Source organism: Pristis pectinata, chromosome 35, assembly GCF_009764475.1.
Source record: "Pristis pectinata isolate sPriPec2 chromosome 35, sPriPec2.1.pri, whole genome shotgun sequence".
Lineage (NCBI taxonomy): Eukaryota > Metazoa > Chordata > Chondrichthyes > Rhinopristiformes > Pristidae > Pristis > Pristis pectinata.
Genome location: NC_067439.1, coordinates 16,238,377 through 16,253,509, shown reverse-complemented (window position 1 = coordinate 16,253,509; position 15,133 = coordinate 16,238,377). Strand labels below are relative to the sequence as shown.

General features: G+C 42.3%; 1 protein-coding gene across 9 annotated transcripts in view; it reads right to left on the bottom strand.

The window, feature by feature from the left end:
- Positions 1-15,133, bottom strand: part of LOC127586448 (ryanodine receptor 1-like) — a 625,703-nt gene that overhangs the window by 573,686 nt on the left and 36,884 nt on the right. For all 9 annotated transcript variants that reach the window (XM_052044410.1, XM_052044408.1, XM_052044411.1 and 6 more), the window contains exon 3: positions 1,205-1,309. In XM_052044410.1, the coding sequence (XP_051900370.1) occupies positions 1,205-1,309 (105 nt within the window). The remainder of the gene's footprint in view (positions 1-1,204; positions 1,310-15,133) is intronic.

Here is a 15,133-nt window from a genome sequence, read left to right as displayed (position 1 = left end):
GTTGATTACTAGCACATAAAATTATTAGATTAACAAATGTTGAATTGATAAATTACAGCTGTACTAAACACTCAAAATATGCAAATTAAAATAATTTCATCCAATTTGATTATAGACAGCAACTCAAAACATTTCACAATTATTTCCACATAAAGGAAAGTTACACCATGATAATAAGATGTTTATTATCCACCACAGTGTGACACAGCTGGTAGAGTCACTGCCTCTGGGTGCTGTCAGTGTGGAGTTTGCATACTCTCCCTTTGATCATGTGGCTTTCCTGACAATCACAGGGAGACATGCAGTTTGTTAGGTTAATTGGCCACTATGAATTGCCCCTAGTGTGTAACTAAATGGTAGAATCTAGGGAGAGTTGGTGAGACTGTGGAAAAAAATTTAAATGGATTAATGTCAGATCAGTGTAATGAGGTAGTTGATAGTCGGTGTGGGTCAGTGGACCAATAGCCCATTTTGAAGATGCATACATTGTCCTTCTGAACATAATTCAAGTAAAAAGTCACCTCACTGGCCAATGCTCTGTAAATAATGATTCAATATGATAGTTGTTGCAGATTCATGACATTGATAATAATCATGCTCCTAAAATTATAACAGGCTATCCTCTCCATTTATACATTGCCAACATCAAAATTACAAAGCTATACGAATTTTATTTTGAAGTCTGAGATTTTGTTTTAAATTCACATTGCACGTTGATATCTTTCAGAATTAAATGAGTTAATTTCAACAATTTGCTCTCTGATATTCCCATTCAATCAACAAATCCTATAAATTCTTCATTTTGTAATTCTCAGTGCACACATTAATGGGCACATATTACTGTGATACTGTCACTGCATCAGAAAATTCATCACATATTTGACGTCAAGCAAATTATTTACAGAGAATTACCATTCATCAGAGATAACATGAAAATTTCAATTGCTTGTAAAACATACAATCAATGTTGTCAACTTTAGAGCAAATGTCCCAGATACTTTGTCAACAATACTTGTACAATTTCAGTATCGTGAATATTTTCATTCTACTATAGCTAGCCTCATAATCAAAATAATCAAACTTTTAATAACCATTTAATAATACAAATTAGGGTTGATTCAATACATTTTCTCTGCATTAAGATAACAGAATTAAACTGCGTAATTACAAATTCACTCTGTCTCATCCAACTTTGCAGACTTACCTCATTGCCCTTTTCAACGGTGTTAGCCAGCATTTCCTGCAGAGCTCGTACAGAGAGCGACTGCTCCAGGACAAAGCTGCAGATTGCAAGGTCTGGAGGAACATTCTGTAAATACAGAAGGCAGGCAAATTCATTGCTGTTCTTTATATAAATTAATTATATAAATTAAAAGTAAGCATTTCAATGTTAGGCAGGTTTATTCGATTTACAGTATTAAAAGTGCCATGAAAAATGAACAGAAACTGTAAGAATACAGCCCTTCGAGTCAATTCCACCATTTAATATTACACCAACCCAATCACTTAAATCACCAATCTCCTTAGTAATCTATCATTCTCAGCTTGAACACAATTCTTGAGGTAGAGGATTCCAATGAACTTTCTCATAAAAAAAACTAATCCCCCAGTTCTAGATTACTAGAGAGAACCACCTCTTGTCATCTTATTTAGGTTATCTTTAGCAGATTGGTCCTGCTCTTTGTAAAATGTTGAACAATCTTCCAAAAAGGGGCATTGAATGCGCTTCCTGGGGTGGTGGTGGAGGCAGGTATATTGGTCAAATTCAAGAGATTGCTTGATAAGCATATGGAGGAATTTAAAATAGAGGGATATGTGGGAGGAACGGGTTAGATAGTCTTAGGCGAGGTTTAAGGGTCGGCACAACATTGTTCTATGATTCTATAATTCTATGAAGTCAATAATTCCTGTGCTGCTGCTGTAAAAAGCTAATTTTCATGGCATTTATACCCCGTATATGCATGCTTTTTACAACAATACTTGAACTTCTCTGCCAATGAGCGAACACATAACTTGGATTTACTGCAATAATTGCAATATGGCATTTTCAGAAAAAAAAAGCAAGTTTCAAGGGTGCAATATTGGTATTGGTTTATTAGTATTGGCTTATTGGTATTGGTTTATTATTGTCACTTGTACTGAGGTACAGTGAAAAACTTATCTTGCATACCATTCGTACAGATCACAGTGCAGATACATTGAGTAATTCTTCACTGTAATAATTTTGATAACACTTAAAAGGACACTTCTGCATCTCATAATCAGTGTAATTACAGGTATTTAACAAAAAAATTACAGCATGATACAAATATATTATACAATTATAGCTTCCTGTCGAGATCCCCAGCATTACTGAAGCCAGTCTTCAACGAATTCAATTCACTCCACATGATATCAAGAAACAGCTGAAAGCACTGGATATAGCATTGGCTGTATGACCAGACAACAGCGGACTGGTACTGAAGATCAGTGCTCCAGAACTACCTGTTCATTGAGCCAAGCTGTTCCAATACAATTATTGACTTTTTGGAAGACTGCCAATATTTACAAAGAGCAGGACGAATCCAATAAAAGTAATAATGATTCAATTATCAAAGTAATGGAAAATGTCATCAACAATACCATCAAGTGACCATAGAGTCATAGACTACAGCTCAGAAGTGGGCCCTTCGACCCTCCAAGTCCATGCCGAACATTTTGCCCATCTACATTAATCTCATTTGCCCACATTAGGTCCCTATCCTTCCATGCCTTGCCTATTTAGGTGCCTATCTACATGCGCCTTAAATGTAATGATTGTATTCCACCATCTCCTTTAGCAGTGCATTCCAAATACTCTGTGTAAAAAAGCACTTTCCTCAAAAATGCCCTTTAAAACCCCTTCCTCTCACCTTAAGGCCTATGGCCTCTTGTTTTTGACATCCCATTGGAAAAAGATTCTGACCATCTACCCTATTTCTCTCATTATTTTATATACATTAATAATATACATTTATATATATTTATAAGTGCGGCACGGTAGCGTAGCGGTTAGCGCAACGCTATTACAGCGCCAGCGATCGGGTTTCGATTCCCGTTGCTGTCTGTAAGGAGTTTGTACGTTCTCCCGTGTCTGCATGAGTTTCCTCCAGGTGCTTCAGTTTCCTCCCACATTCCAAAAGACGTACGGGTTGGTTAATTTGAGTTTAAAATGGGCGGCGCGGACTCACTGGGCCAGAATGGCCTGTTACCACACTGTAAATAAAATCTAAAATTTAAATTTAAAAATTTTAAACTTAAAATTTAAAAAAAACATCAGGTCACCCCTCAGCCACCTTCACTCCAGGGAATACAAGACCAGCCTATCCAATCCAGGCAACATCCTATTTAAATCTCCTATGCACCTTTACTTATCTGTAACCTACACACCAATGCTTAGGTTGGCTTCCTCTGGAACTACTCAGCTGCAAACCATATCACAACTTTGGTCCAAACATGGATCAATGAGTTGAATTCCAGAGATGAAGCAAGGCTCACCACCTTTGATATCAATGCAGCACTGGAACAAGTGTAGCAACAATTGGCTTTGGTAGAAGTGAAATCAATGGGTGTCAAGGGGCTAGAATTAACTCCTGCCTGAGCAAGGACCTGGACCCACTGCAATTTGCCTTCCACCACAACAGGTCTACAGTGGATGCAATCTCACTGGCTCTTCTCTTGGTTTTGGAGCACCTAGACAACAGTAAATTATACATCAGGCTGCTGTTCATCGATTGTTTGGCATTCGGCATTATTACTCGGCATTCAACACCATCATCCCCCCAGTAGTAATCAAAAAGCTTCAAATTCTGGGCCTCTGTACCTCTCTCTGCAACTGGATCGTTGACTTCCTTATCGGGAGACCACAGTCAGTGCAGATCGGTAATATCTCCTCACTGACAATCAATACAGGTGCACCTCAAGGATGCATGCTTAGCCTACTGCTTGACTCTTTCTACACTCATGACTGTGTGGCTAGGCACAGTTCAAACTCCATCTATAAATTCACTGACGACACCACTGTTGTTGGCAGAATCTCAGATGGCAACAGGGAGGCATACAGGAGTGCGATAGATTGGCTGGTTGTGTGGTGTCAAAACAATAACCTCACATTCAACGTTAGCAAGACCAAGGAATTGATTGCGGACTTCAGGAAGGGGAAGTCTGGAGGACACACACCAGTCATCATTGAAGGGTCAGCGGTGGAAAGGGTAAGCATCTTCAAGTTCCTGGGTGTCGACATCTCAGAGGATCTATCCTGGGCTCAATACATTGGTTCAATCACAAATAAGATGTGCCAGCAGCTCTACTTCATTAGGAGTTTGAGGAGATTTGGTACATCACCAAAGACTTTTACAAATTTCTACAGATGTACGGTGGAGAGCATTCTGACTGGAGGCTCCAATGTGTAGGATTGAAAGAGGCTACAGAGGGTCGTAGACTCAGCCAGCTCCATCACAGGCACAACCCTCCCCACCACTGAGGACATCTTCAAGAGGCGGTGCCTCAAGGCGGCAGCATCTATTATTAAGGACCCTCACCATCTGGGATGCCCTCTCCTCATTACTACTATCAGGGAGGTGGTACAGGAGCCTAAAGACCCACACTCAACATTTCAGAAACAACTTCTTCCCCTCCACCATCAGATTTCTTAATGGTCCATGAACTCGTTATTCCTCTTTTGCACTTTTTTTGGGTCACTCATAGTAACTTTTATGCCTTGTACTGTACTGCTGCTGCAAAACAACAAATTTAACAACATATGTCAGTGATAATAAATCTGATTCTGATTCCACTGGGAGTCATACTTCATACAACAGAATATTGTTGTAGTTGTTTGAAGTCCTGCCACAGGACATTGCTTCAGGAATTCTTCATGGCAGTTTCCTTGGCCCAGTCATTTACAGCTGCTTCATCAATGGACTTCCATTCCAAGATCAGATATGGGGATCTTCGATGATGATTGCACAAAGCTCAATTCCATTTGTAACTCCTCAGCAAATGAAGTACTTCACAACTAGATGCTACAAGATTTTATCAACGTTCAGTGGCTAGCAACATTCATGGTACAGATGTGTGGAAGGAGCATCTTGGTCAGCATGGACCAGTTGGGCTGAAGGGCCTATTTCCATGCTGTATAACTCTATGACTCTAAGTGCCAGGCAACGACCATCTCTAACAAGTCAACCACCCACCTTTGACATTCAATAGCAGTACCACACCAAGTCCTTTCCTCATCAATATCCTGGGGGTCACCATTGATCAATATCCCAATTGAAGCAGCTGCATAAATTATTACGATTACAAGGGCAGGAATGAAGCTGAATATCTTGTGGTGGATGACCCATCTCCTGATACTCCAAATCATTTTCACCACCTTGTAAGTCAAGAATGTGATAATGTTTTCCACCTGCCTAGAGGATCCCCCTGCAATTTCTCCTGCACAGCTTAAGGTCCTAAACTGGGGCAGGGCCAATTTTGGCGGCATTAGACAGGATCTTGCACAGCTCAATTGGGCAAGACTATTTGCAGGTAAAGGGGTGACTGATAACTGGGAAGCTTTTAAAAGTGCAATATCCAGGAGCAGCATGTTCCTGTTAGAGTGAAGCACAAGGCTGACAAGTTCAGGGAACCTTGGCTGACAAGAGATATTGAGGCTCTGGTCAGGAAAACGAGGCATACATCAGGTTTAAGCAGATCAGGAACAAACAAATCCCTTGATATGTGTAGGAGTACCCTCAAGAGGAAAACCAAGAGGCAAAAAGAGGACACGAGATGAATCTGGGAGGCAAGAGATTAAAATTCCAAGAGATTTTACAGGTATATTAAGAGTAAAGGGGTGGCAACAGGTCCCCTAGAAGATCAACGTGGCCATCTACACGTGGAGCCGCATGAAGTGGGTGAGGTTTTTCCAATAAGTATTTCTCATGGGTGGTGTTCACGCGTCCATGAACACTACCTCATTACTCCTCTTTTGCATTGTTTATTTATTTTTGTAACTCATAGTAACTTTTATCTCTTACATTGTACTGCTGCCGCAAAACAATAAATTTCACAATATATGTCAGTGATAATAAACCTGATTCTGATTCATCAGTTTTAACTTCGGAGAAGATCATGGATGCTGAAGAATTCAGGGAAATAAGTAGTGATGTCTTGGACCACATACAAATTACCAAGGTACTGGCAGCCTTAATGTGTATGAAGATGGATGAATCCCCAGGGCCTGACTAAGTGCATCCTCGGACCTTCTGGGAAGCTAGGGAAGAAATTGAGAGGCCCTTGTAGAGATTTTTGCTTCATCTTTACCCGCAGTTAAAGTTCCAGAGCGTGGCTAATGCTGTGCCGTTATTTAAGAAGGGCAGCAAAGACAAGCCAGGGAACTACAGGCTGGTGAGTCTGACATCAGTCGTGGGTAAGTTACCGGAAGGGATTCTGAGGGACAGGATCTACCAGCATTTAGACAGACAATGTTCGATTAGACATAGTCAGTATGGCTTTGTGAGTGTGAAACAGTGTCTGCCAAATCTGATTGAAGACATAACCCAGATGAGGGCAGGGCGGTGGACATTGTCTATGTGGACTTCAGCAAGGCCTTTGACAAGATCTTGCATGGAAGGAGGGTCTGAAAGGTTATATCACAAGGGATCCAGGGAGAGCTAGATAACTGGATTCACAACTGGCTTGATGGTAGGAAACAGATGGTAATGGTGGAAGGTTGTTTCTCAGACTGGAGGCCTTTAACTTGTGGTGTGCCACAAGGATAGGTGCTGGGACCTTTGTTGTTTATCATTTATACAAATAATTTGATGAGAATGTACAAGACATGGTAATAAGTTTCTGGATGGTAGTAAAATAGGTGGTACTATAGACAGTGAAGAAAGTTATCAAAAGTTACAGGAGAATCTTAATGAGCTAGGTAAGTGAGCCAAGGATTGGCAAATGGTGTTCAATCCAGACAAGTGCAAGGTGTTGCATTTCGGGAAGTCAAGCTAGGGTAGGACTTATACAGTGAATGGTAGCGCTCTGGGGAGTGTTGCAGAACAGAGGGACCGAGGAGTACAGGTGCTGAAAGTGGTGTCACAGGTAGACAGGGTGGTGAAGAAGGCGTTTGGCATGCTGGCCTTCATCAGTCAGGGCACCGAGTAAAAGAGCTGGGATATTACAGTGGCATGCAAAAGTTTGGGCACCCCTGGTCAAAATTTCTGTTACTGTGAATAGCTAAGCGAGTAAGAGATGACCTGATTTCCAAAAGGCATAAAGTTAAAGATGACACATTTCTTTAATATTTTAAGCAAGATTACTTTTTTATTTCCATCTTTTACAGTTTAAAAATAACGAAAAAGGAAGAGGACCCAAAGCAAAAGTTTGGGCACCCTGCATGGTCAGTACTTAGTAACAGTCCCTTTGGCAAGTATCACAGCTTGTAAACGCTTTCTGTGGCCAGCTAAGAGTCTTTCAATTCTTGTTTGGGGGATTTTCGCCCATTCTTCCTTGCAAAAGGCTTCCAGTTCTGTGAGATTCTTGGGTCATCTTGCATGCACTGCTCTTTTGAGGCCTATCCACAGATTTTCGATGATGTTTAGGTCGGGGGACTGTGAGGGCCATGGCAAAACCTTCAGCTTGTGCCTCTTGAGGTAGTCCATTGTGGATTTTGAGATGTGTTTAGGATCGTTATCCTGTTGTAGGGGCCCCCGCTAGTGATGCATTCTGCAGTTGAAAAGCTCATCCACTGGACTGGGAACTTGTGGAGTGGAGCTAGCCAGCATCCTACATCCCTCCCTCAATGATGGGAGCGGGGGATGAGGAGCACAACACTTTCTCCAATCATTCCCGCAGCTTTACTGTGGTCTGGTGGACTCCCCTCTGTAACTGACACGACATCAATGTGCTTCTTAGCTGCTGAGACTGATCGTTCAACAGTATTTTGTGTTTTTTAACGCTACTCCTGCTTGTTTTTGGAGTTTGTACACTATGCACAATCGGTTAAGGTAAAATACAGCAATGCCAAGAATAAGAAAAAAGAAGCCATCCTCTTCTCATCTTCAGCTTTTTTACAGACCGTGTGATGTTTGCTTCCAGAATTTGCTGGTATTTAATTGAATTCATTCTTTCCTCTACCAGTGAAATGTTCCCCGTGCCACTGGCTGCAGCACAAGCCCAAAGCATGATTGATCCACCCCCGTGCTTAACAATTGGAGTGGTGTTCTTTTCATGAAATTCTGCGCCCTTTTTTCTCCAAATATACCTTTGCTCATTGTGGCCAAAAAGTTCTATTTTAACTTTATCAGTCCGCAGGATTTGTTTCCAAAATGCCTCGGGCTTGTTTAGATGTTCCTTTGCAAACTTCTGATGCTGAATTTTGTGGCGAGGACACAGGAAAGTTTGGAGAAAAAAGGGTGCAGAATTTCATGAAAAAAACACCCCCACAGCATGGGGGTGGATCGATCATGCTTTGGGCTTGTGTTGCAGCCAGTGGCATGGGAACATTTCACTGGTAGAGGGAAGAATGAATTCAATTAAATACCAGCAAATTCTGGAAGCAAACATCACACCGTCTGTCAAAAAGCTGAAGATGAAAAGAGGATGGCTTCTACAACAGGATAACGATCCTAAACACACCTCAAAATCCACAATGGACTACCTCAAGAGGCACAAGCTTAAGGTTTTGCCATGGCCCTCATAGTCCCCCGACCTAAACATCATCAAAAATCTGTGCATAGACCTCAAAAGAGCACTGCATGCAAGACGGCCCAAGAATCTCACAGAACTAGAAGACTTTTGCAAGGAAGAATGGGCTAAAGTTCCCCAAACAAGAATTGAAAGACTCTTAGCTGGCTACAGAAAGCGTTTACAAGCTGTGATATTTGCCAAAGGGGGTGTTACTAAGTACTGACCATATAAGGTGCCCAAACTTTTGCTTTGGGTCCTTTTCCTTTTTCGTTATTTTTAAACTGTAAAAGATAGAAATAAAAAAGTAATCTTGCTTAAAATATTAAAGAAATGTGTCATCTTTAACTTCATGCCTTTTGGAAATCAGGTCATCTTTTATTTGCTTAGCTATTCACAGTAACAGAATTTTGGCCAGGGGTGCCCAAACATGCCACTGTATGTTGCAGTTATACAAGTTAAATACTTGGAGTACTGTGTACAGTTTTGGTCACCTTTTTATAGGAAGGATGTCAGTAAGCTGAAAAGAATGGAAAGAAGATTTATGAGAATATTGCCAGGACTTGAGGGCCTGAAATCTAGAGAGAGGTTGGGCAGGCTACGACTTCATTCCTTGAAGCATAGGAGACTGAGGGGTGACCTTATAGAAATACATAAAATCATGAGGGGTATAGAGAAGGTGGATGCACAAAGTCTTTTTCTTAAGGAAGGGAACTAAAAACTAGAGGGCATCGGCTTAAGGTGAGAAAGATTTAAAAAGGAACCGAGGGCCAGCTTCTTCATGCAGAGGGTGATGCATACTGCATATGGAATGAGCTGCCAGAGAAAACAATTGATACAGGTACAATAACGAAGATACATTTGGATGTATATGGATAGGAAAGGTTTGGAGGGATATGGACAAAAAGGGACTAATTTGGGTGGGCACCTTGGTCAGCATGGACAAGTTGGCCCAAGGGGTCTGTTTCCGTGCTGTATTACTCTTTGACTCTATGACAGCAGCTCCAACGCTCAAGAAGCTCTACATCATCTAGGACAAGGAAGTCAGCTTGACTGCTACTCCATTTTTCCCTCCAAATATTTATTCCCTCCACCACTGGTACAACACAACTACAATATGCACAATGCATTTACTAGACCACTCTAACACACATCCAAGTGTGTTACAGAGAGGTACAGAGCCAACAGAAACCAGTGTAATTTTGCATGGTAAATTCTGCAGGGCAGTGATCATAGAGAGTGGCCTTTGGTGAAAGTCAGGTAGATATTTTCCTCAACTCTTTCAGTTACTTCAGATTGCAGTTGTTTAGTGTTTAAATTGGAGAAAAGTCACTTGTGAAGTTGTTAGTATTTAAAGCAGAGAAAGATCACTCATGTAGTACTCCAAATTATAAATGCAACAGAAATGGCAGAAGTCAAAGCCGTGACATGCTTTTTCTGGAAAATGTGGGAAATCACTGCTGTATCCCTGTTGGTGAGACCGCACTTGGCATATTGTGTGCTGTTCTGGTTGCCATACTATAGGAAGGACATGACTAAGTTAGAGAGGGTGCAGAAAAGATTCACAAGAATGTTGCCATGACAGAAGGGCTTGAGTCATGAGGAGAGATTGGATAGGCTGGGACTGTTTCCCTGGAGCAAAGGAGGCAGAGGGGTGACCTTATGGGGGTTTACAAAATCGTGGAAGCATAGATAAGGGATGGTTACAGTCTTTTTACCGGAATAGGAGAATCTAAAACTAGAAAGCATAGATTTAAGGTCAGAGGGGAAAGATTTAAAGGGGACCTGAGAGGTAAGTTTTTTCACCCAGAGGGTAGTGGGTATATGGAACGAGCTCCCAGAGAAGTGGTTGAGGCGGGTACAATTACATTTAAAAGATATTTGGACAGATACATGGATGGGAAAGGTTTAGAACGATATGGGCCAAATGAAGGCAAATGGGACTAACTTAAGTCAGCATGGATGAGTTGGGCCAAAGGGCCTGTTTCTGTGCTGTAAAAATCTATGACTCTATGACCACGTATATAGGAAATACTGTATGTTCAGCTGCAGCTCCAGACTGACCACATAGTGTAGCTGCAGCTGTGGATGCACTCACTGTGGAGCACCCAAGATATTGAGAACCTAATGGATAGCACAGTTAGCGAGCTGGACACACCCCATCCACAGGCAAAACAGTGATGGCGCCAAGTTCCCCATGGTCATTCCCCTCTCAAACAAGTATACTACGTTGGACATTGTTTAGGGGTAGAGGGTGGCCTCTCAGGAGAAAGCAGCAACAGCCCAATTTGTTTGTGACATCATGTTTAGTTCTGCAGGGGAGGAAAGTGAGTAGACCAGCTATACTGGTAGGTGACTCAGTAGTGAGGGGAGCAGACAGGCATTTCTGTGTCTGCAAACAAGACACCCAGATGGTTCATCACTTCCCTGTGCCAGAGTCAATGTGATGTCTCATAGTGGCTGCAGGGCATTCTGAAAAGGATAGGGTGATCAGCCAGAGCTTCAGTATTAGTGGCATGGGTAGAAAGACAGACGAGGCCCCACAATGTGAACTTAGGGAGTTAGGTAGAAGGTTAAGGAGCAGGACCTCCAAGTCTGTAACCTCTGGATTACTTCCAGTGCTACATGCAAGTAAATATTGAAGTAGCCAGATGGGTTAGTTGAATGTGTGGCTAAAGGGAGAGTACAGGAGTGAGGGCTTTACATATTTGGATTATTATGACCACTTCTGGGGCACGCGGAATCTGTATACTCGAAGGAGTTGCACGTGAACTGGAAAGCGATCAACTGGAAAGTGATCAAGCGATCAAACCCTCTTGCTTTCGGGGAGGGTTTAAGCTAATTTGGCAGGTGGGATAGTATATGGAATAATGGTACTGCAGGTTGGGAATTAGAGTCAAATATAGAAGATAAACTAAGCAAGACTGGTAGGCAGAACAGACAGGGACATGATAAGGCACATGGAAGTACTGGTAGGCTAAACTGCACATATTTTAATGCAAGGAGGCTTACAGGTAACACTGATGAACAAGAGCATTGATCAGCACGAGGGAATACATTATTACTGCAAACACAGGAATTTAGCTGAAAGGCAAGACTGGCAGCTCAACCTTCCAGTTTTAGGCATGATAGAGGGGGAGGGAAAAGAGGAAAGGGCCTTACGATATTATTAAGGAGAACATCACTGCAGTATTCAGTGTTTTTCCTGGAAAGTTCATCAAATGAAACCATCTGGCTAGAACTTAGAAATAAGGAAGAGTAAATACCGTTGCTGAAATTATACCAGAGGCATTTTATAAGTACATTAGGTGAAAGAGGATAACTAGGGAAAGAGTAGGTCTCCTTCAGGACCAAAGGGGCAATCTGTGCATGGGGCCAGGGGATGTGGGCAAGTTCTTAAATGAGTACATCTCATCTGTATTCACCAAGGAGAAAAACACAGTCGATGGAGAGTTCAGGGACAGGGAAGGTAATATCTTAGAGCACGTTAGCATAAGAGGAGGTGACAGAACACCAGTCCTCATTGAAGGGTCTGCGGTGGAAAGGATGAGTAGCTTCAAATTCCTGAGTGTCAACATCTGAGGATCTATCCGTGAAGAAGACATGCCAGCATCTCTGCTTTCTTAGAAAATTAAAGAGATTTGGCATGTCATCAAAGACTCTGACAAACTTCTGCAGAAGTACAGTGGAAAACATTCTGACTGGTTGCATCACGGCCTGGTATGGAAACTCCATTGCACAAGAAAGCAAGAGACGACAGAGAGTGGTGGACTCAGCCAGTTCCATCACAGGTACAGCTGTCCTCGCCATTGAGAACATATCTCAGGGAGGCAACGTTCATCATCAAGGACCCCTACCATCCAAATCATTCCCTGTTCTCACTGCCGACATCGGGCAGCAGGTATAGGAGCCTGAAGACCCACACCTCAAGGTTCAACTACATCTTCTTCACCACTGCCATCAGGTTCTTGAATCGACCTGAAAAACCCTAATTTCTGACTACATTTCCCTCAACTTGCACTAATATCAATGTTTTTTTTTGGTTTTCTATTGTGTCATGTAAGTTGTGCATAATTTGTTAATTTAAGTTGATATAACTTATGTTTGTAATGTAATGCAGCAGCAAAATGCTAATTTTCATTGCATTTTTATCCTGGGTATGTATGCCCATGACAATAAACTTGAACCTGATAGATCTCTTGGAGCAAATAAAGGTGGATAAATTTCCAGGACCTGATAAGATTTATCCCAAGAAGCTATGGGAAGCAAAAGAGGGATTGCTGGGACCCTGGGAGATTTTTGCATCTTTATTAGCCACAGGTGAGATACCAGGTGACTGGAGCATAGCAAATCTGTTTTCTTTATCCAAGAAAAACTAGAATTTCTTTAATATTTAATATTTAAACTAGAATTGTTGGGGGGTGGGATCCGAACTGGAGAGACTGGGGAAGAGGTGTTTGGCGCTCAAACAGAGAAAGCTAGTGGCAGGTACGATAGGCAGCTGATAGAGAAGGGACGTGCTCAGACAGGTTTGAGATGTGTCTATTTTAACACAAGGAGCATTCTGAACAAGGCGGATGAGCTTAGAGCTTGGATCAATACTTGGAGCTATGATGTGGTGGCCGTTATGGAGACTTCGATGGCTCAGGGACTGGAATGGTTGTTTCAAGTGCCGGGTTTTAGATGTTTCAGAAAGAACAGGGAGGGAGGCAAAAGAGGTGGGGGAGTGGCACTGTTGATCAGAGATAGTGTCACGGCTGCAGAAAAGGTGGACGTCGTGGAGGGATTGTCTACGGAGTCTCTGTGGGTGGAGGAAGGAACAGGAAGGGGTCAATAACTTTACTGGGTGTTTTTTATAGGCCGCCCAATAGTAATAGGGATTTTGAGGAGCAGATAGGGAAGCAGATCCTCAAAAGATGTGAGAATAACAGAGTTGTTGTGATGGGAGATTTTAATTTCCCAAACATTGATTGGCATCTCAAGACAGTGAGGGGTTTGGATGGGGTGAGTTTGTTAAGTGTGTTCAGGAGGATTCTTGACACAATATGTAGATAGGCCTACAAGAGGAGAGGTTATGCTTGATTTGGTATTGGGAAATGAACCTGGTCAGGTGTCAGATCTCTCAGTGGATGAACATAATTATGATAGTGATCATAATTCTATTTCCTTTACGTTAGCACCGGAGAGAGATAAGAACAGACAGACTAGAAAGGCGTTTACTTGGAGTAAAGGGAATTATGAGGCTCTCAGGCAGGAAATTGGATGATGGAATAAATGGTTTCGTGGCTAAGTTTGCGGATGACGCCAAGATAGGTGGAGCAGTAGGGAGTATTGAGGAGATAGGAAGGTTGCAGAGAGACCTAGACAGTTTAGGAGAATGGGCAAGGAAATGGCAGATGAGATTCAATGTTGAGAAATGTGCAGTTGTACACTTTGGAAGCAGAAATAAGCGGGCAGATTATCATCTAGAAGGAGAGAAAATTCAAAGTACGGAAGTACAAAGGGACTTGGGGGTACTCGTGCAGGATAACTTAAAGGTTAACCACCAGGTCGGATCGGTGGTAAAGAAAGCGAATGCTATGTTGGCATTCATTTCGAGAGGTATAGTGTATAAAAGTAAGGAAGTGTTGATGAGGCTCTACAGGGCACTAGTGAGGCCTCATTTGGAATATTGTGCGCAGTTTTGGGCCCCGCATCTTAGGAAGGATGTGCTGACGTTGGAGAGGGTTCAGAGGAGACTTACGAGGATGATTCCAGGAATGAAAGGGCTTACGTATGATGAGCGTTTGTCGGCTCTTGGACTGTACTCACTGGAGTACAGAAGAATGAAAGGGGACCTCATAGCGACATTTAAAATGTTGATAGGGAAGGACAGAATAGACGTGGCTAGGCTGTTTCCCTTGGTGGGTGAGTCCAGGACCAGAGGGCACAACCTTAGAATTAGAGGGTACAGTTTCAAAACAGAGATGAGGAGAAATTTCTTTAGCCAGAGGGTGGTGAATTTGTGGAACTCCTTGCCACGTACAGCAGTGGAGGCCAGATCAGTGGAGGCGTTCAAGGAGGAGATAGATAGATATCTAAATAGTCAGGGTATCAAGGGATATGGGGATAAGGCCGGAAATTGGGATTAGAATAGGTGTTTTTCTCCCCCCACCCCCCCCCCATCTCTCATTTCTTTTTTCCCTTTTCCTTGGAGCAGACTCGATGGGCTGAATGGCCTGCTTCTGCTCCCCTGTCTTGTGATCTTGTGAAATTGGAAGATTAAATTGGGAACAGAAGTTCTCAGGGAAAAGTACAGAAGAAATGTGGCAAATATTCAGGGGATATCTGTGTGGAATTCTGCATGGGCATGTTCCAATGAGACAGGGGAATCACGAGAGGATACAGGAACCGTGGTGTACAAAGGCTATAATAAATCTAGTCAAAAGGAAAAGAAAAGCTTACA